Genomic DNA, 22,320 nt, shown 5'->3' on the forward strand with positions numbered 1-22,320 from the left:
ACATTTCATGATGATGGATGTGAGTGCGACAGGACGGTAGTCATTGAGGCAGGACACTGAAGACTTCTTCGGCACGGGGACAATGGTGACGGCCTTGAAGCATGTAGGAACGACGGCGCTGCTCAGGGAGATGTTGCAGATGTCATTGAGAATCTCTGCTAGCTGGTCTGCATATCCTGTAAGCACTCTGCCAGAAATATTGTCTGATCCAGCAGCCTTCCGTGGGTTGACCCTGTACAGGGTTCTCCTCATATCAGCCATGGTAAGACACAGAACCTGGTCGTTTGGAGGAGAGGTGGTCTTCCTCGCCGCCACGTCATTTTCAGCCTCAAAACGAGCATAGAAGTTGTTCAACGCATCTGGGAGGGAGGCATTACCAGCATAGGCAGGTGGTGATGTCCTGAATGCCCTTCCACATGTGCCACGTGCCACCGCTGTCCTGGAAGTGGCTGTAGATTCACTGGGCATGTGCACGCTTTGCCTCTCTGATGGCCCGGAACAGTTTGACCCTTGCTGTTGTTCGGGCTGCCTTGTCACAATAAAGTGGCCATTTATTAGGTCAATTAGCGTATGAGCTAAATGAGCATTTGGAAATAGTCTTGTTGGTGTGTTAAAGCTTCCATTTCAAATTCTTTATAAAACACAAGGAGCAGATTAATCACTAACAGTATGCTTTTAATAGTTCTAACTCAATTTATTGTTAACTTTAACAGAGATTGTATTATGATTATAAAGTCTGTCAAAACTTGCAGATAAAAACTCATCAATACTGAAGAAGTAGATATTTGGCGTAATTTGTAAATGTTGGCTGTATTGAAGTGAACTTGAGACAGGCAGTAATGTATGCTTGGAGTAGGAATGTTGGCAGGATTAAGCAGCCTTGGCAGGTGTAACGTTACAAGAATAAATAATTCCTTCACAGAGATCTCACAAATTTATATTTGCAACAGACCCTTGCAAAATGGTGAAAAATGAAACAGCATTGTGAATGTCTTTCTTTTCTCTATTTTATCCCATGTCTTTCCCCACCGGCATCTTGTGATATTGGGAATGTAGTAGATTTTGGTTAATTGGGGCAGCCACTTCTTTGGGATAACCTTTAATGAACAAAAATAATTGAGAAAACAGCCAGGATTCCCTCCATTCATTTAGGACACCATGCCACCTAATTGGGACAGGACTGTTGCTCAGCAGTTTCTAACTAGCGTCAGTCATGTGCACTTACGTGGTTGCTAGACAGTACACCTTGCTTAGAGTGAACAGATTTTAAATTGTGTTAGTTGCGTGTGTTTGTGTTCAAAAAGCAGTAATTCACTGATAGTTGGCGAGAGATAAGCAATAAGGGTAATTTAGAACTGTTTAGCTCACTGCGGTTTCAAGCATTCAGGCTTGGAGATTCAGGCTTCAAGCATTCAGAAACGGCCGGGAGTAAAATTAAACTATTTCACTATTTCAGTAAGTTGGGAACTTTGAAGAATTTGAAAGCAGTGACGATCATCTTGAATGTTACATGGAAATTAGCATTTGGAGAATGCAGTAGTCAAAACCATTGTATTAAGGCAGTCCGTTATCTGCACTAGGTGGCTGTGCTGGCTTTGTTCACTTACAGTCAATCAAAAGAACATGACAGCATATACTGGATTAATTCCACCGTCGGTAATTATTGGGAACTAATCACAGTTTTATAATACTGTAGTAGTATTGGTAGTGTTTTCATTTGCTCTGTATTTCATTCAAATAGGTAATCTGTTACTTAATTAAACGGTAGTCTGTCGTTTTTTATACCTTTTTACCTATATCCATGAAACTATGGCTAATTGAGGCAGCTGCTTAATTGGTCCAAAATGTACTCGTCCCAATGTGTCCCAATTAATTGGAATCCACTGTATTTGTAGTCATCCTTCAACTCTCTAGTTCCAACCTTCCCCAACACCCCACCTATTCTGTGAACACTCATATATTCTGTAATGCACAAAGAATTAAACTTGGGAGATCCAAAACTAAACCATGTGTTTGTGCGATGAAGTATTGATGAACCCAGGATGCGCTGGAGGTTGCTTATGTGGAAGCGCTCCAAGGACTTGATGTGACGGCTTCACAGCTATAAAGGAGGGTGGTGACACAGATCGCTTGGTAAATGGCAACCTTTGTGGAGGAACGAAGGCTCCTGTTCTGAAAGACTCTACGCCGAAGTCTCCCAAAGGCAGCTGATGCCTGTTTAATGCGGCTCTGGATGTCGTTGTCAATGCCGCTATCCTCAGAGAGAATCCTCCCCAGATATTTGAAAGATGGCACTGCTGACAGCTTTTCATCACCAAAAGTGAAGGCGGGTAGAGTGGGTGGGAGACTGGTACTCCATTGGCAAACCACTTCTGTCTTGGAGGTATTGACAATCAGCCCCATCCTGCTGTACGCTCTCACCACCACAGCAAGGACAGTCTGAAGATCTTCTGGAGTATGGGCCACAAGAGCACAGTCGTCTGTATACTGCAGGTCCAGGACCCACTCTCTATGGAGTTTGGTGGTTGCGTGGAGCCTCCTTTTGTCAAAGATTCCAGCGTATCCTGGGAATTACCTGGCGTGAGCAGGTGCCTCACACTGAAATACTTGTAAAGACCAACTGCAGGAGTATTGAGGCCATGATCACCCAGCGTCAGCTGCAGTGGCTGGGGCACGTGATAAGGATGCCCCCATGTCGGCTACTCTGCAGAGTGTTATATGGCCAGCTACATCATGGTCGATGCTCAGCTGGAGGGCCGAAGAAGTGCTATAAGGATCAGATGAAGAATGCTTTAAGGAAGTGCAAGATCAGACCCAAAGACTTGGAGGATGTTGCTGCTGACCATACCACTTGGCGACAGCTGTGTAGGGATGGGGTTCGTGTTCTGGAGATGGAAAGAACAACCAGAAGACAGCAGAAGAGAGCCAGGAGAAATGCAGCCATGGTTGCCACCATTACCACAAATACATGTCCCACCTGCAATAGAGCTTGTGGGTCCAGGATAGGACTGTATAGTCATCAAAGATCTCACCGTTAAAGGAGTGGACGTCGTCATTGGATTTCGATGGATAACTGAAGAAGAAGATTGATGAATTTCTACAAAATTTGTATTAAAAATTCAATTGAGACATGTAGTTTCCAAGCAGGTTAATATTCAGGATTCCACTCATTTCTCTTTTCATGCTTAAGCAAGGTATTTGGTGTTGCCATTTTTAACCCTTCACCATTGTGAAGCAGATTAGAACATTTAGACAGCAGGGAATTAGAGGTTCTTGAGAACAGGATCTGACCACCAAATAAATTGTAAGCAGGTAGAAAGAAATCCTGCTCTCTAAGCCTTTGATTTCCTGACAAATAGAGTGCAGTCAGTAAGGATAGACAGCAATACCACCACTATAGTCATTCTAAATACTGGTGCTCCATGAAGTTATGTTCTGGGCCACCTCCTCTACTCCTTGTACACTAATGACTGTGTGGCTAGATTCTGCTCTAATTCCATCTTCATGGAATGAAGAGGATACACATGATACCACCACAGTGAGTGTATCTCAAATAATGAAGAGCTGAAATACATGAAGTGGTGGTGGTAGTAGTAGTAGTAGTCATACTTTATTGATCCTGGGGGAAATTGGTTTTTGTTACAGTTGCAATAAATAATAATAGAACCATAAATAGTTAAATAGTAATATGTAAATTATGTCAGTAAATTATGAAGTAAGTCCAGGACCAGCCGATTGGCTCAGGGAGGAGTTGTAACGTTTGATGGCCACAGGCAGGAATGACTTCCTATGACGCTCTGTGCTGCATCTCGATGGAATGAGTCTCTGGCTGAATGTACTCCTATGCCCAACCAGTACATTATGTAGTGGATGGGAGACATTGACCAAGATGGCATGCAACTTAGACAGCATCCTCTTTTCAGACACCACCGTGAGAGAGTCCAGTTCCATCCCCACAACATCACTGGCCTTACAAATGAGTTTGTTGATTCTGTTGGTGTCTGCTACCCTCAGCCTGCTGCCCCAGCACACAACAGTAAACATGATAGCACTGGCCACCACAGACTCGTAGAACATCCTTAACATCGTCTGGTAGATGTTAAAGGACCTCAGTCTCCTCAGGAAATAGAGACGGCTCTGACCCTTCTTGTAGACAGCCTCAGTGTTCTTTGACCAGTCCAGTTTATTGTCAATTCCTATCCCCAGGTATTTGTAATCCTCCACCATGTCCACACTGACCCCTGGATGGAAACAGGGGTCACCGGTACCTTAGCTCTCCTCAGGTCTACCACCAGCTCCTTCGTCTTTTTCACATTAAGCTGCAGATTATTCTGCTCACACCATGTGACAAAGTTTCCTCCATAGCCCCGTACTCAGCCTCATCTCCCTTGCTGATGTGGGATGGTGGGGTGGTGCCCAATGCTCTTGTATGCATCAATAGTGCTGAAGTTGAGAGCTTCAAGTTCCTGGGAGTGAACATCACCAATAGCCTTTCAGGATGCAGCCACATAGACGCCATGGCCAAGAAAGTTACCCAACACCTCTGCTTCCCAGGAGCCTAAAGAACTTTAGCATGTCCCCATCAATCCTTTCCAATTTTTATTGATGTACCACAGAACGCATTCTACCTGGATGCATCACAGCTTGGTATGGCAACATATGACCACAAGAAATTGCAGAGAGTTGTGGACACAGCTCAGCACATCATGGAAACTAGCCTCCCCTTCGTGGACTTTGTCTATATCTCTTACTGCCTCAGTAAAGCAGTCAAAATAACCAAAGACCTCATATACCCTAGACACTCCCCTCTCACACTGGGTAGAAGATACAAACACCTGAAAGCATGGTCCACCTAGCTCAAGACCAGATACTATTATAAGACTATCAAATGGTTCCCTACTGTAATAAAGTGGACCGTTGCCCTGCATTGCACTTTCCCTCCAGCTGTTGTACTTATTAACTCACATCCTCGGCACCTCTAAGGTTATCGGAATTTTATGCGGACAAGGACTGACAAACAACCAATGTGCAAAAGAAGACAAATTGTGCAAATAAAAAAATAAATAAATAATACTGAGAACTTCAGCTGTAAAGTCCATGAGAGTCAGACAGATTTTGTAGATTTCATTTTGGGATAAATGGCACATGGTTTATTAATATATATCTCTTTTGGCTTGTATTTCAGGCTCTTTGCCTGGTCTTCTTGCGCACATGAAGAAATCATCCTCTTCCTTCGAGGAAAGACGCAAACAGGCCACAGCCATTGTCCTCCTGGGTGTAATTGGAGCAGAATTTGGTGCTGAGATCGAACCACCAAAATTGCCAACTAGGCCACGTAACACCAGTCAAGTTCCAGAGGGGTTTGGATTGACCAGCGGAGGTTCCAATTATTCTCTAGCAAGACACACCTGTAAGTACTTGGCTTTCATGCAAGTCTTTTCATTGGGGGTTCGCCAATTTTATATTGCTGGTCCAACAGGGACAGGTACATAATCTATTTTAGTTACACAACTGCTTTTAAGTTTTGCATGTCAGATGGTTGCATTATTATGTTACGGATGAAGACTATTTCTAGTTCCTTGAAAATTGCTTTTCGGCTCTCTAAGTGTTTTGCTGATTCATGAGTCTACTGCAAGGCAGAATTTCAGAATTAGCTTTATTATTACTGACATATGTTAGGAAGTCTGTTTTGTGGCAGCAATACAGTGCAATTATTATAAATTATAATAAGAATATATTAAAATACAGTGCAAAAAGAGAGTAAAACAGTGAGGTCGTGGTCCATGGACCGTTCAGAAACATGATGGCACAGGGAAGAAGCTATTCCTGAAATGGTGAGTACGCTTCTTTAAAATCAAGGGCATGCACTGAAGCTGCATACCGTAAAGCTATATGTGTACAGAATTGTTAAATCATTCTGACATAAAATGAGGACGTTTGGCCATCCAAGCAAATACCAACCCTCTGCAAGAGCAGCTGTAGTATATGGTGACGTACAGTATCTGTACTTCGATAATAAATTTACTTTGTGCTTTGGTCAGTCTCAACTGCTTAATCTTTTCCTCTGGCCTTGCAATGTTTTCTCTCCCAAGTATCCATGGAATTACTGTCTGAAAGTTGAACCTGCAGTCACCTTTCAAGATTTATTCTAGAAAATTACTAGCTGCCTATTTTCCCCTTATATCATTCCTGGTTTTTATGCCTATTACTATCAATTTGTGTCTTCTGGTTTTCTACCTCCCTGCCAGTGCGAATAGTTTATCAGCTTTTAGTGATTTTCAATCAGTCTATAAAATCATCTCAACCTTGTCTTCCTTAAAGAGAAGAATCCCATTTTTATCCAATTTATCCATGTAAATAGACCATAAGACATCAGAATCAGGACATTCAGCCCACCGAGACTGCTCTGCAATGCCATCATGACTGATTTATTATCCCTCTTAATCCCATTCTCCTGCCTTCTCCCTGTAACCTTTGATACCCTGTCAACCTAAATGTAGTCCAAACTAGAGAGTCAATCTACTAAATCTTTTTCATGGTTTACCCATCCTTCCTGAAGTGTGAGGACCAGAATATTATTAGATATCAAATCAATATGTATGTTCGTCCATCGTCGACGTCGATGAGGACCTCGACACCATTATAATGGTGTCGAGACTAGCGCGTGAATTGGATTTAAGTGAGGGAGAGATGCGTCAGCCTCACTTCTCTCTTCCCAGTTCCCATCTGGATCCAGTGGCAAGACAGAGTCGAGATGGCTGAAGATGGGACTAGGCGCAGTGGATGACCAGGATGTCTTCTGTGTCTTATCCTGCCCTAGACGTTCCATGACACTTGCAGAGACCGCCTTCTTGACCGTTGGACCTTCCATGGGTCTCGTCCGCTCAATCCGCCAGAGTCTGTCTTCACATGCTAGGATAGACAACTCCCCATCTCACCGAGGGTTTGAGACCCATCGGCTACCTTCACCTGGTTTAGCCGGCTTGTCGAAGTCATTGCTCGGGGTGTGGCCGCTTTCGCATGCAAACAGCTACGGGGAGCCACAGGTGAAAGCTGAGTGTCAGGTGGGGACCAAAGGTGGATTAACCGCCTTGAAAAGGACGCGACATGTTCCCCCACCAGAGGTGCTACCCCTCCCTGACACTCCATACACTCCAAAATCAAACCAATATGGCATGTATTTAAATCACAAACAAAAGAAAATCTGCTGATGCTGGAAATCCAAGCAACACACACAAAATGCTGGAGGAACTCAGCAGGCTTGATGAAGGTGCTTGACCTGAAATGTCAACTATTCTCTTTTCCCTAGATGCTGGCTGGCTTTCTGAGTTCCTCCAGCACTTTGTGTATGTGGCATGTATTCAAAAACTCTTTGTTTTGTTGAAATGCAGTAATCATATACAGAATCTTGTTTCTACTCACTTTCTCAGTCTGACTTCAAATCTTTGTGCTCAGGTAATCCCAGGACACTAGGTTTACTTTCAGAATTGTATTTTCTTTATTCTGTTCCTTGCACAATTGTTGGGAGTTAAATTTCACTTGACTTGTGCCCAGCCATCCTGCCAGCCAGTATTGAAAGACCTACCTAGATAGAGTGGATGTGGAGAGAATGTTTCCTAGACTCCCCGACTATAGGAAACCTAGAGGGATGTCCATTTAGAACAGAGATGAGGATGAATTTCTTTTCTCAGAGAGGAGTGAAACTGTGGAATTACTTGCCAGAGACGACAGTGGAGCCCAAGTCATTGAGTATACGTAAAGCAGAGGTTGATAGGTTCCTGATTAGCAAGGGCATAGAAGGTTATGGGGAGAAGCAGGAGAATAGGGTTGAGAGGCATAATAAATCAGCCATGATAGAATGGTGGAGTAAACTCGATGGGCCGAATGGCCTAATTCTGCTCCTATGTCTTAAACCATAAGGCCATAATATGAAGTAATTTAAATTAACCTTTCATAATGTAATTTAAAATCAGTCTACATAAGACCATAAGACATAGGAGCAGAATTAGGCCATTTGGCCCTTCGAGTCTGCTCCACCATTTCATCATGGCTGATCCATTTTCCTCTCTGCCCCAGTACCCTGCCTTTTACTCAGATCCCTTCATGCCCTGACTAATCAAGTATCTATCAAATATACCCAATGACTTGGCTTCCACAGCCCTCAGTGGCAACAAATTACACAGAAATTCCTCTTGATTTCCATTCTAAATGGATGTCCCTCTATTCTGAGGCTGTGTCCAGACTAGAGGACTCCCCCACCAGTGGAAACCTCCTCAATGCATCCACTCTATCGAGGTCTTTCAACATTTGATAAGTTTCAATGAGATTGCCCCTGATTCTTCTGAATTCCAGTAAGTACAGGCCCAAAGCCATCAAATGCTCCTCATAAAGCCTTTCAATCCTGGAATCATTTTCATGAACCCCCTTTGAGCCCTCTCCAATATCAGCACATCCTTTCTCAGATAAAGGGCCCAGAACTGCTCTCAATACTCCAAGTGAGACTCCAGCAGTGCCTTATATAGCCTCAACATTACATGCTCACTTATGGTCGTATCTATTGTTCTGAAGCTACCACTATATTTCTGAAGCTCCTTATTATTTTAGATCATGTGCAAGTTTTGATATCTTATGAGAACATGATTCCCATGTGCTGGGCTCTGGACCTGTCACTGCCAGATCTGATTGTAACAAACTGGATACTGGATAATGTCTAGAGGTCAACATCATGGTGCAGTGTCTTCCACTGGGCTCAGTTCTTAGTCACATCCATTAGTCACACTCACCACACAAAGAAATCCAACTCAATTTATCTGTTGTTTTTCATTTAACCTGTGGATTTGCCTGTTGGCTCAGAGGTTTCTATTCAGTTATGTTAATACATGAAATTTAATTTCGAAAGACTAGCACATTACCTGTAATTAAGGTCCAAAGATAAAGACACTCAGCATACCCAAGCCTGATGTGACCAAGAATATTGGTCATATTGGTCACTGTCCTCTCCTGTCAGATTCCTCCTTCTTCACCCCTTCACCTCTTCCACCTACCACCTTCCAGCTTCTTACTTCATCCCTCCTCCTCCATCCACCCACCTTCCCCCTCACCTGGTTTTACCTATCACTTGCCAGCTCGTACTCCATCCTCTCCCCACCTTCTTATTTTGGCTTTTTCCCCTTTCTTTCCAGTCCTAGTGAAGGTCCTTGGGCTGAAACATTGATGGTTTATTCTCCTCTACAGATGCTGCCTGACCTGCTGAGTTCCTCCAACATTTTGCGTGTGTTGCTCTGGATCTCAACATCATCTCTTGAGTTTATGTAGAGCAATCTACTTCACCCCAACAGAATGTTAAGAACAATTGTTTGTCTCGGCTCATTAACTGAGATACCATTGCCAAAGTAATATATTCTGATATTATGCTTACTGCTTGCAAAGTGCTCGATTGGACATTTAGTGATCCTGCTGAAGCTTCCCAGCTTTTCTGAAGATCGCTATTGTTAAATCCCAATGTGGTATTTGCTTTGAAGACCGTCTAACATGGCAAAGCAGCAGTAATAGAAGATGAACACTCTAAATTTGTATACTATATTCTGAATCTGCTCCGGGCTTTGTGTCGGAGGACACTTTCATTCTAAATGTTATTTGCTTACTTTTATTGTTTGTTTGATTTGTTATTTTGTTCTCTCTGTGCATTGGGTGTTTGATGGCAACAAGATGGACAAACAGCCAATATGAAGATTACAACAAAATGCAAATACAAAGAAAAATAATAATAAATAAATAAGCAATAAATATCAAGAACATGAGATGAAGAGTCCTTGAAAGTGAGCCCATGGGTTGTGGGGACAGCTCATTGTTGGGTTGAATGAAGTTATTCCCACTGGTTCAAGAGCCTGATGGATAAAGGATAATAACTGTTCTTGAACCTGGTGGTGTGGGACCTAAGGCTCCTGTACCTTCTTCTTGATGGCAGCAGCGAGAAGAGAGCATGGCCTGGATGGGTGGAGGTTCTTGGTGATGGACACTGCTTTCCTGCCATTGTAGATATGCCCAATGGCTGGAGAGTGGGGGGGGGGACTCATGAATGCTTAGAATTGACAATGTTTCATCGGCAATATTTTACCAAAATTCCAAACGTGATTCACTTGAGAGAATGCCTCCTAATCAGGGAACCTGAGAAATAAGCAAATCCACAATCATTAATTGTTTTTTTTTCATTTGCCATCATCAGTTTGATTTACATAGTATCTGGCAGTCTCAGCACAACCAATAATGCTTTTATATGTATATGCCGTGCCATGGCAGCGCAGCAGTTACCGCGACGCTATTACAGCTTGGGTCGCCGGAGTTCAATTCTGCGTCATCTGTAAGGAGTCATTACATCACCCCTGTGGAAAGCGTGGGTTTCCTTCAGGTGCTCCTGTTTCTTCCCACAGTCCAAAGATGTGCAGTTTGTAGGTTAATTACTCATTGTAGGCTAGGGTTATATCGGGTCAGTGGCACAGCTTGAAGGGCCTCTTCCATGCTGTATCTCGATAAACAAATAAATGTAGCAGCTGGCTTGGAACTGCAAATCACTCTAGCACATTTAAAATGTACTACTTAACTGTTGCCGGAAACAATCTTCTAAAAACATAAAGTGACGATTATAAAGCTTTATGGTGACTTTTGAATTCTGTGCAATATATTATGCATTGCTACATTATAATACATTTGCTCCTGATTGCAAGCCACTTTCACTTATGACTCTTTGTGCTTTTAAAACATCCATTAGTTTTACATCCAGGTTGGGATATAGTGCTATGGTTATACAAAAAATATATATCTTACCTACCGGTGATATGTAGTTCCTCTTCTCCTTGACCTAATTTCCTGTATTAAAAAGGAGGAAGTGGATTTAAGTATCTGCGTGTAAGTGCAACCTGCGGCAAAGCAAGCACCTTTAAATGCATGCAGAAGTGAACAAGGAGAAGGCTTGCACATATTTTATTGATGACTTCAAACATAACTTACTACTCTTCAGTTTCAGATGGTGTACCTGATGTACTAGCTTTTGTTGCAACAGATTTGATGGCTTTAGATTAGGCAGTGATATATTTTAACTTTATTTCTTTCTGTTGAATAAAGTCATGGCACTTTTAATAAGATGATATTTGTGGTGGTCTCTTTAGAAAAGTAGAGGTAATAGAATAAGTAATGTTGTTTTCTCTCCTGTGGAGAGATTAATATAAGCTTAAGGTAGGTTAGGGACTTCCTGTGGTAGTGAGTTAGATAATTTCATCACTACAATACAGAGACAGGCCCTTTGATCATTTCATCCACGACAAATGGTTATTCCACCTAGTCCCAACCATACCTACCGGCTCCTGGACCATAGCCTTCCACATCCCTTCCATCCATGTACTCTAACAAACTCCCCTTAAATGTTGCAATGGGACCTACATACACTACAACCTGGCAACTCGTTCCACACTCACACCACCCTCTGAGTGAGGGAGTTGCCACTCAGGTTCCCCTTAAATCTTTCACCTAATTTCTTGCTGAAGAATTTTATTCCGAATGTTCTGTATGATTTCTTGGTTTAAAACTTACTTGATGACCTCAAGTTGTTTTTCTTTCTGACATGTGAAATCTCTAATACACCCTAATGGTTGTACCAGGAGGTGTTGTCTGGTGTTTTCAGCATTCTCTGCTTTTGTTGGAACACAGTGGTGCTGCAGATTAGACCATCAACCCATTAGTCATAGGAGCAGCATCAGGCTATTCAGCCCGTCGACTTTGCTCTGCCATTCCATCATGGCTGATTTATTATCTCTCTCAACCCCATTCACCTGCCTTCTCCCCAGAAACATAGAAACATAGAAAACCTACAGCACAATACAGGCCCTTCGGCCCACAAAGCTGTGCCGAACATGTCCTTACCTTAGAAATTACCAAGGGTTACCCATAGCCCTCTATTTTTCTGAGCTCCATATATCTGTCCAGGAGTCTCTTAAAAGACCCTATCGTATCCACCGTCACCAGCAGCCCATTCCACGCACTGACCATTCTGTGTAAAAAAAACCTACGCCTGACATCCTCTGTACCTACTTCCAAGCACCTTAAAACTGTGTCCTCTTGCGTTAGCCATTTCAGCCCTGGGAAAAAGCCTCTGAATATCCACACAATCAATGCCTCTCATCATCTTATACACCTCTATCAAGTCACCTCTCATCCTCCGTCGCTGCCAAGGTGATTGCAGAGGCAGGTAAATTAGGGACATTTAAGAGACTCTTAGATAGGCACATGGATTAAAGAAAAATGGATGGCTAAGTTAAAAGGTTGGCACAACACTGTGGGCCGAAGGGCCTGTATTGTGCTGTAATGTTCTATGTTATAAATATTACCTCTATATACATTCCTAAAAGTCCATTTCACCACTGGGCCTTTTAACAGTGATGGTCAGCAAATTGTTTAAGTAATAATAGAATAGATGGAAGCATTTAGAAAATATGGAAACCAAAGGACTGGAGAATTATAAAGTTCCAACTGGAAACAAAGGAAATAATAAAAGGTTTAAAAAGTACCATGAAAAATCATGTGATGAAATCAAAACAACCAGAAAAAGATTTTATTGAATAGCAAAGTATTGAAAAAATTTGTATGATCAGCCATAATCAAAAGTTGGAGGAGACTCAATGGGCTGAATGGCCTAATTTCCTCCTATATCTTATGGTCTAACATACAAAATATGCTGAAGACCTCAGATTTTCTCTTTGACTCCTCCCCACTCCAAAAGAAAGCTGCCAAGTCTGAAGTATCAAAATGTTCAAATTTCCAACTGGTAGTTTTTAAAATTATTACTTCCAATATTTTCACGGAATTTTGCCAATGTACCTTTACTGACTACCATCAATAAAGAAATTCTTATTTTTTTTAAATGTAGTACTGATTCCACAAGCTTTAATAAGAAATAATGTAAATTAATCATTAATGTAATTTAAAACTTACCCATCTCCGTAAGATATAGGAACAGGATTAGGCCATTTGGCCTATCGAGTCTACTCCACTATTTCATCATGGTTGATCCATTTTCCCTCTCAGCTCCACTCTCCTGTCTTCTTTCTATAACCCTTTGTGCCCTGAATAATCAACAAGCTATTGATCTCTGCCTTATATGACTTGGGTTTCCACAGCCGCCGGTGGCAATGAATTCCACAGGTTCACCACTCCCGCTGAGGAAATTACTCCTCATCTCTGTTCTAAATTTTGAGATAGTGCCCTCTGGTCTTAGACTCCCCCACCATAGGAAGCATCCTCTCTACATCCACTCTATCGAGGCCTTTCAACATTCAATAGGTTTCAATGACATCTCCCCTCATCTCATGTAACTTGATCCTATCAATTATAATTCTCCAACTCTGGATGGTAGATAAATGGTACTGTGGGTTAATATACTGCCTGTACAATTACTTAACTATGTCCCTGGTCCTGTTTCCAGCATAGTTTTTTGTTAAGAATGTGATTATCATGCCAGCTGCCTGTAACAGAGCCAAATCAAATGACTGCAGGAACTTCAACCAAGTAATTTGATTCAGGATGCAAAAGGCACCTTAATTTGGTACAATTCAACACTAATTTAGTATATAAAACTGTTAAGTTAGTAATTTGATTTGATGCACAGTGGAGTGAGTTATACGTATTCTTCAGGCTTCGCTCCCGGTATTAAAGCTGATGCTAGGTGTTTTGCCCAGCAGTGAAAATTGTTAATTTGTGCACAAAAGCAACCTACAGACCTGTTTTCATGGGAATGTTATCAGGATTGACAGGCATTACTTTAAGGCAAGCATTACCTCATAAAGAAGAAATGCCATTTGACAGTAGAGAGTAAGCAAATGTTGCAAATGATCTGCAATGTGATGACTGGAAAAGCACTGAGTACGACGCCAAGATTCTTGGATACAGATTTAGAGCCCTTGTCTTGGGTTACAGGCACAAAGGGATTCCATTCATTTTCAGGAAAGAAAACAGCTCATTATCATCACCAAATTTCTTACAATTGGAGTTTTTGTCTCATATCAATTTCCTACTCTTCACCACGTAACTCCATAATGGCATTCTTGGTGAAGCAAAGAGGCCTGATATTTATCGTATGCTATCCAACTATCAATATCCATCTTCAAAAAGAGTGTATTCTGCGTTCCTTGTGAAATTCCCCTCTCCCAACCACCAATATTTCATCATTTCCTGTTAGAGTCACCTTAAGTACAGGCACTCTTGTACCTAGTGTCACTTTATGCATATACAATCTATCTATGTATATAGCTATCTTATATATAATAATATAATATACTATATCACAATAATATTTATTGTGTTCTTTATCTTATTGTATTTTTATGTCACCTTGGATCTGGAGTAACTTCTTTACACTTGCGTACTGGAAATTACATTAAACAATCTTGAATCTTGAACCACCTTCTTTACCTTTGCTGCTGATTTAAAAAACTGTCAGTGCTGTACTGTGGAAATTCCTTTACTGCGTCAGTCACAATATTTATTGTTATAATAAATGGCCCTTCAACGCATTTCCTGGGCAGCTAAAGATGGGCAGTAAACAGTGGGCTTTTCATGTGGCAATGGACCATTGTTTGAATGCAAGGTAAACAAATTATGTTCATGGTTGTATTCAATAGTAATACTGTAGGTCCTTGCTATATATCATATTTTGGCTATCTCATTATGTTTAAGATAAGATTAGCTTTATTTGCCACTATAACACTGAAGCATCGAAACAGTAAAATGCATCGTTTTTGCTTCAACCACCAATGCAGTCTGATGATGTGCTGGGGGCAGCCCACAGGTGTCAAATGTCCATGCTTCCGGTGTCAACATAGCATGTCCATAACTTACTAGCCCTAAGCCGTACATCTTTGGAATGTCAGAGGAAACCAGGACACCTGGAGGAAGTCCACATGGTCACAGGAAGAAAGTACAAACTCCTTACAGACAGCAGCGGGATTTGAGTCCTGATCACTGGCCCTGTAAAGTATTACACCAACTGCTACGCTACCATGTTGTCCTTTAAGCACTGGAGAAGAATAGTTTGGTTTCTTACTTCTAGCTAGTTCTCCAATCCTGCCCTGTAGATCACATTGATTTCAAGAAAGTGGGTAGCAGCAGTACTTTGAGCAGGATGAAGAGACCCCTAAGCACCAATAAAGTTATGAAAAATGTTTAATTGAAATAATTAAAGCAGCTTATTAGCATTAGATTCAAAAGAGAGAACCTGCACTTAAATCAGTGTTCTTTTTCAAAGTAGAACTTGATATTTGTGAATTCTAGCCACTTATATTTTTGTTCATGGTTTTTAAAGGAAGTGTTTGAAAGTTTGTAATTCTCATTGAACAAAACGCTATTTTTTATTTTGAAATACAGTACAGTGTAGGCCCTTCCAGCCCTTCGAGTCACCCCACCCAGCAACCTCCTACAACCCTGATTTAGCCCTAACCTAATCACGGGACAATTTCTAATGACCAATTCAACGACCCGGTACATCTTTGGACTGGACTGTGGGAGGAAACCAGAGGACCCGGAGTAACCCTATGTATTCCACAGCAAGACTCCTTACAGAGGACACCGGATTGAACTCCCACTTCTGACACCCCAAGCTGTAGTTACATCATACTCTTCTGTGTGCACGTACTGTCAGAAATACAGTCAGAATATTGCAGTTTTCTTGGCAAGGAACATAAATAACCTCTTAATCTCCCTTGTAGTATTGAACATACTTATCCTGAGTTGAATTCTCAATAGCATTAATTTAAATAAACTCCATAAATTCTAGACAAGGTACAAGAAAAGTACACAACCATCTGTTAAATGTAATCACCGCAAAATTGATATTACTTGTATAATTACAAGCCATGACTATGAGCTGCTATTGGTAATAGTTTATTGTTATGAAATTCAAAGCTTCCCTTTGCACTCCAATTGACACTGACAAAATTCTATAGAAATGCACGTGCCGACCCCCGTTGCCTCACAGCATTAATCTTTGTTGACCTTACAAATGGTTCATGGGCTATTTAATTATAAAATGATGCCACCTATTGAGCTCCTCATTACCGATGCACCAGATGACATCTACAATGTGGGTCACAAACCTTTTCGTGGAAAAATAACATCCATCTAAAATTGAACAACTTAAAAAGCCGCCCTATGTTAAGAAGCTGTTTAGTTAAATTTCAGACAGCAATTATTTTTTCCCCCCTCCTTCAAGTATTTAATCCTGTGAGTGTTTAATATTTGATGTTCCTTGCAAAATGCCTCTGGTTTTCAGATGTTACAGCTGGAATAATGTGCTTGACAGTGGCAAGGAAAAAAAAATCTTTTAGCTTCTAGAATTAAACATAAATTCAAGAAGCTTCTACAAGTCATTGAAAATTATTCATTGCAGTAAAACTTAACTTGCTGTTGTATTGTCCTCTGTAAGAATTAATTCAATTATTTGATTTTTTAAAAGTACTTTCACTTCATTTTGCTTTCCAAAATCTAATCCACTAATCCTTTCAGTTTGGTAAGTGATCTTGTTGGTGATCCATGAGAGGACTGGACGCATGCAGTCTGTTGTTCCGTCCATGCGTGCCTGTGCAGTGCAAAATGACAGAATCCACTTTACTCAAGAGAGACGAGAGGAGCTTTCTCAGATTTGAGAAGCACATGGAATCCCGAGAGAATAGACTGCTTTACTTTCAAATTGCAGTTAGTTTGACAATGAATATTAGCACTGTGATAATTGCAGTCAGTTTGATAATGAATAATAGCATCATGTCACTGAAACTCCAAATGAATATCTCTGGAAGGAAAATTGTAGTGAAACATTTTCACCTATTCTCATTCATTTCTGATGTGAATTGCTACATCAATATTGACACGTTAATAATAAGACTATAAAAATGAATTAAGCCATTCGGCCCATTGAGCCTGCTCTGCCATTCCATCACATCTGATCTATTATCCCCTCAACCCCATTCTTCTTCTGTCCTTCTTCATACCTTCTTCTGTAACCTTTGACACCCTCACTAATCATGAATCTATCAACATTTACTTTAAATATACCCAATGACTTGGCCTCCACAGCCACCTGCGGCAATAAATTCCACAGATTCACCACCCTCTGGCTAAACAAATATCTCCTCATGTCTAAGTCAGGGGTTCTCAACTTTTTTTACGCCATGGACCAATACCATTAAACGAGGGGTCCGTAGACCCTCAGTGTGGAACCCCTGGTCTAAATGGACATTCTTTTCTGAGGCTGTGCCCTCTGGTCCTAGAATGCCATCCTCTCCACATCCAAGGCCCTAGTGCAATGTATGGATCAAGATTTGACCTTTCACTTCTGATCTTGAGTGTCACTTTTTGAGGAGATGTTGGACAGACATCTCCTCAACTGGTAACAACCAGTAGTAACACAAATCTTAAACCAGATCAGCTGAAGGATGTCTGCTCCAATAAGATGCAGGAATCTGGCACAGTAAACAATTTCATGGAGGAACTGGGAAAGTTAAGCAGCATATGGTGAAGGAAAGCATCTGATAGTATGATGTGGAGATTTGACCCAAAGTACTGACAATCCCTTTGCTCCCACAGATGTTGCTTGACCTGTAGAGGGATGTTTGTTACACAATTTTTTTTTGCTTTATATCGACCTCTTCTTCAGTTTTGAGCAGCCAGCAGTTTGCAATGTGATGTTTGTTCTTGTAGGTACCTCAATGTCAGGTAGAAGCATACTTGCCTCTGAGTCAGAAATCTTTAGTAATCATTAGTAATCTTTTCTATTAGGTTAATAGGTCAACACAACAAAAGGTTGGGTGCCACAGTAGCAGAACAGTTAGCGCGATTCATGAGTAAGGAGTTCAGTTATGGTGCTGTTCTGTAAGGAGTCTCTGTATGTCTTTCCTTTGGAATGCATGGGCTTTCCTGAGATCCGCCAGATCCAAAGGCATACTGGGTAGGTTAACTGGTCATTATAAATTTTCTCGTGATTATGTTGGGATGAATCGAGTTTGTTGGGGCAGTGTGGCTTGAAGAGCATGAAGGGCCTACTCCATGCTGTATCACTGAATAAAATAAACAACATCTGTGGCCAAAGGGCCTGTACTGTTCTGTGCTCTATACTCAGAATCTGAAAACATTATCTTTCCACTAGGTGTATATGTGCTGACTTGTTGAAAATGTTTTGTGATGAATTTCAAATGCAACTGTAAAGTCAGTGGCTAGTCAGTGAAGACTGAGATTCACCAATGGTTATCAGCTAACAATACTAAAACATGAGTATACACTCAGTGCCCACTTTATTAGGTACAGAGGTGTACCTAATGAAGTGGCTATAAGAGTGGAACCCAGTGCGGTCTTTTGCTGCTGTAGCCCATCTACTTCAAGGTTTGACGGGTTGTACTTTCAGAGATGCTCCTCTGTGCACCACTATTGTAATGAGTGGTTATTTGGGTTAGTGCTGTCCACCTGTCTCATTAACAAGACATTTTTACCCACAGAACTGCTGTTCAGTTTATGCTTTTGTTTATCTTACCATTCTCTATAAACTCCTGAGACTGTTGTGTGTAAAAAAAAACCCAGAAGATCAGCAGTTGCTGAGATACTCAAACCACCCAGTCTGGCACCAACAATCATTCCACAGTCAAAGCCACTTAGATCACCTTTCTTTCCACTTGTGTTTGGTTTGTGCAAGAAATAAACCTCTTAACCACTTCTGCATGGTTTTATGCATTGAATTGCTGCCACATAATTGGCTGATTAGATATTTGCATTAATAAACAGATGTACAGGTGTACCTAATAAAGTAGCCAATGAGTGTATAGTACTTGTTGTTAAAATTGCTGAGTTGATATAATAGGGAACTGTATCAAAGCATTTCAATTTATTGGGCATTATCTTACAGGTCCCAAATTATACATGTAATAACTCCACCCCAACCACTGTGTAATGAGCACTCCCATTAATATTGTCAAGAACAGAGGTTTCTATAGCAGGCACTTCAGGGAAGGCTGTGCAGGGGGGAAACATTTGACTGATCTTGGAGTAGGTTAAAAGGTTGGCACAGCATTCTAGGCTGAAGGGCCGGTACTGTATTATAGAATCATGGAACACTGTAGCACAGAAACAGACTTTTCAGCCCATCTAGTCCACGCTGAACTATTATTCTGAATTTCCCCCTCAGGTTCCCCTTAAACATTTCACATTTCACCTCTAACCTATGACCTCTAGTTCTAGTCTCACCCAACCTCAGTGGATAAAGCCTGCTTGCAGTTACCCTATCAATCCCCCTCATAATTTTGTCTCATAATCTCCCCTCATTCTTCTATGCTCTAGGGAATAATCAATCTTTCCCTATAACTCAGATCCTCAAGTCCAGGCAACATTCTTGTAAATTTTTTCTGTACTCTTTCAGTTTTATTGACTTTTTTTCCTCAAGTAGGCGACCAAAGCTACCACAATGTACTCCAAATTAGACCTCACCAATACAACTTTATCATAACACCCAATTCCTATACTCAGTACCTTGATTTATGAAGGCCAATGTGCCAAAAGCTTTCTTTACAACCCTATATGAGCCCATAAGATATAGGAACAATATTAGGCTTTTTGGACCATCAAGTCTGCTCCACCACTTCATCATGTGACCATAAGATATAGGAGCAGAATTAGGCCATTTGTCCCATCGAGTCTGCTCCGCCATTTCATCATGGCTGCTCCATTTTTCCTCTCAGCCCCAATCTCCTGCCTTTTCCCATATCCCTTCATGCCCTGACTAATCAAGTATCCATAAACCTCTGCCTTAAATATACCCAATGACTTGGCCTCCACAGTGGCCTGTCACAACGAATTCCACAGATTCACCACTCTCTGGCTATATCTTGGAGGGTAACAGATAAGATATACTTAGATATAAAGGGACTGAAAGATATGGTTAATGTCGGAAAGGAGGGTCAAATTATAAGAACACGTGATTTACAATGGCAGAGTGGACACAAAGAGGCAAATAACCTCCTGCTTGTTTCCCCACCCCCTCATTATGTTGCTTTAAAGAAATCTGAAAATCTTTTCGAATTTTTGATTTAAATCTTGATCATCTGAGACTATCAAGTGAGATATCCGTGGGGATTTGTGCATTTCGATAATCACCTCGGATAGATATCTTTGCCTGTAATGAGTGTTTGTTTTTGCCATTATTGTTTTTCTTCAGTCAGCCCTGGATCATCCCACGGAGGAAATACTCAAGTCATACAATGATTCGCTCATTAGAGCAGAGAGCTATTAAAAGCCTAGCGCATGTTTTAGCAGCTGTAACGGAGCAGAAGAAGCAATTTATTTTGCTCTTAGAAGGTGAATCCTTTTAAAATATACACACTTCATATGGAGTAATTGTGAGTGAGAGCCTCACATCCTGTAAGAACATAATGAAACCGCCTGTTGTAAATGGAGAGTCTAAAGGTTACTCCCAACAGTAACTAAACTCAGGAATTTTCCACATGCCACATTATTGTTCAACTCAGTGTCATAATATTTTTGTTATTAGCAAAGGTGTTGTCGATCACAATTTACTCTTCAAATGCCCAAAATATGTTTAAATATGAATACAAAACAATATATATTTTGCAAAGGGTAGTTGGCAGGGAAATTTTTTAAGGATAATATTTAGCTGGACCCTGGCAGGGAGTATACTTGGTATACATTTATGTATTGAATAAATTAAAAGATAATGTTTTATAACCTGACCTTATTCGTGCACCTCTTGGTAATTGTTGAATAAATTGGACAGCCTTGATTTGTAATATGTGTACAATAATCACATATCTTTGGTGAATATCTTTCAAATTAATAAAATGGAGAAGATTTTTGTTTTGTATAGGTTATTTGATGAGAAGACGAGGGGAAATAGACCTCAGATAAATAGGCAATCAGTTGATGTCTGCGATTTAATAAAAATAGCTTGCCATCTATCATAAAGTCACAGTAATGAGAGGATAACATTTTATTACAAAATATTATAAGATGAAAGCACAAAACCTGAAGTATTTTGAATGTGCGTTCTACCTATTACTCAACATAGGGTGGCATTTTTGATTTTATTTCTGGAGTACTGTGTTTGTATAATCAATACCGTTAGTTTATGTCATAGTTGTTCATTTCTCAGGCACTTTTTAGCACTTAAGTGTCTGTCACAGCAAGGACAATTGACAAGTGTGCTCCATGTGAGGAATCTGTTTTTCCATCTTACTGTGCGAGACTGATCTGTTGGGCACAGAAATAAATGGACTTGTTGGTCTGCTGCAGAGAATAAGAATATGAAAGACACTCAGCAGGAAAGCACATCAAAATAACGTTTACCTTGGGGAAGATAAAGGAAAAATATCAAGTTAGCAGTATAACAAAGGAAGAGATAAAACAGACAATACTAAGGAAAAGGGGAGCAAATGGATTAGAAGTGTTGATGGTATGACATAAACTATTCAATAATGCCAGGCTACCTTCAATAATAAATTTTGATAAAGAATCTTTGTGGAACTGCAGAAGTGAGTTATTAGAATAAACCCAAGAGGTTCTGCAGATGCTGGAAATACAGAGCAACACACACACACAAATGCTGGAGGAACTCAGCAGGTCAGGCAGCATCTATGGAAATGAACAAACAGTCAACAATTTGGGCAGAGACCCTTCATCGGGACTGCAAAGGAAGAGGAAGTTGCCAGAGTAAGAAGATAGGAGGAGGGGAAGGAGGACAAGTTAGAAGGTGATAGGTGAAACCAGATGGATGGGGGAGGGGGTGAAGTAAGACACTGGGAGGTGATAGGTGGAAAAAATAAAGGGCTAGTGAGGAAGGAACATGATAGGAGAGGGGAGTGGACCATGGGAGAAAGGGCAAGAGCTGGGGCTCCATGGAAGGGTGATAGGCAGGTGAGGAGAAAGGCCTGATTGAAAAAGAGGGATGAGGGAGAAGGGGAATTTTACTAGGAGTTAGAGAAGTCAATGTTCATGCCATCAGACTGGAGGCTACCAACTGGGAATATGAGGTGTTCCTCCTCCAATCTGAGAGTGGCGTCATCGTGGCAGAAGAGAAGGCCATGGACCGACAAGTTATAATGTGAGTGGGGATAGGAATTAAAATAAATGTTAACTGTTTATTCATTTCCATAGATGCTACCTGACTTGCTGAGTTCTTGTAGCATTTTGTGTGTGTTACTCTGGGTTATTAGAATATTTGAATACAGTCTCCTATTTAATATCACGGCAAATCTTCCACTACAGCTCCATGGGTACCATAGC

At 41.0% G+C, this 22,320-nt stretch overlaps 1 protein-coding gene across 4 annotated transcripts in view; it reads left to right on the plus strand.

Moving 5' to 3' along the window:
- The window catches only part of LOC140194900 (WD repeat-containing protein 7), a 619,189-nt gene that overhangs the window by 373,502 nt on the left and 223,367 nt on the right, over nucleotides 1-22,320 (plus strand). For 3 of the 4 annotated variants that reach the window (XM_072252235.1, XM_072252236.1, XM_072252237.1), the window contains one exon: nucleotides 5,186-5,410. In XM_072252235.1, the coding sequence (XP_072108336.1) occupies nucleotides 5,186-5,410 (225 nt within the window). Of the gene's footprint in view, nucleotides 1-5,185; nucleotides 5,411-6,719; nucleotides 6,849-22,320 lie in introns of those variants that run through there. The other variant, XM_072252238.1, reaches the window with a different exon arrangement.

Source organism: Mobula birostris, chromosome 3 (genome assembly GCF_030028105.1).
Source record: "Mobula birostris isolate sMobBir1 chromosome 3, sMobBir1.hap1, whole genome shotgun sequence".
Taxonomy (NCBI): domain Eukaryota; kingdom Metazoa; phylum Chordata; class Chondrichthyes; order Myliobatiformes; family Myliobatidae; genus Mobula; species Mobula birostris.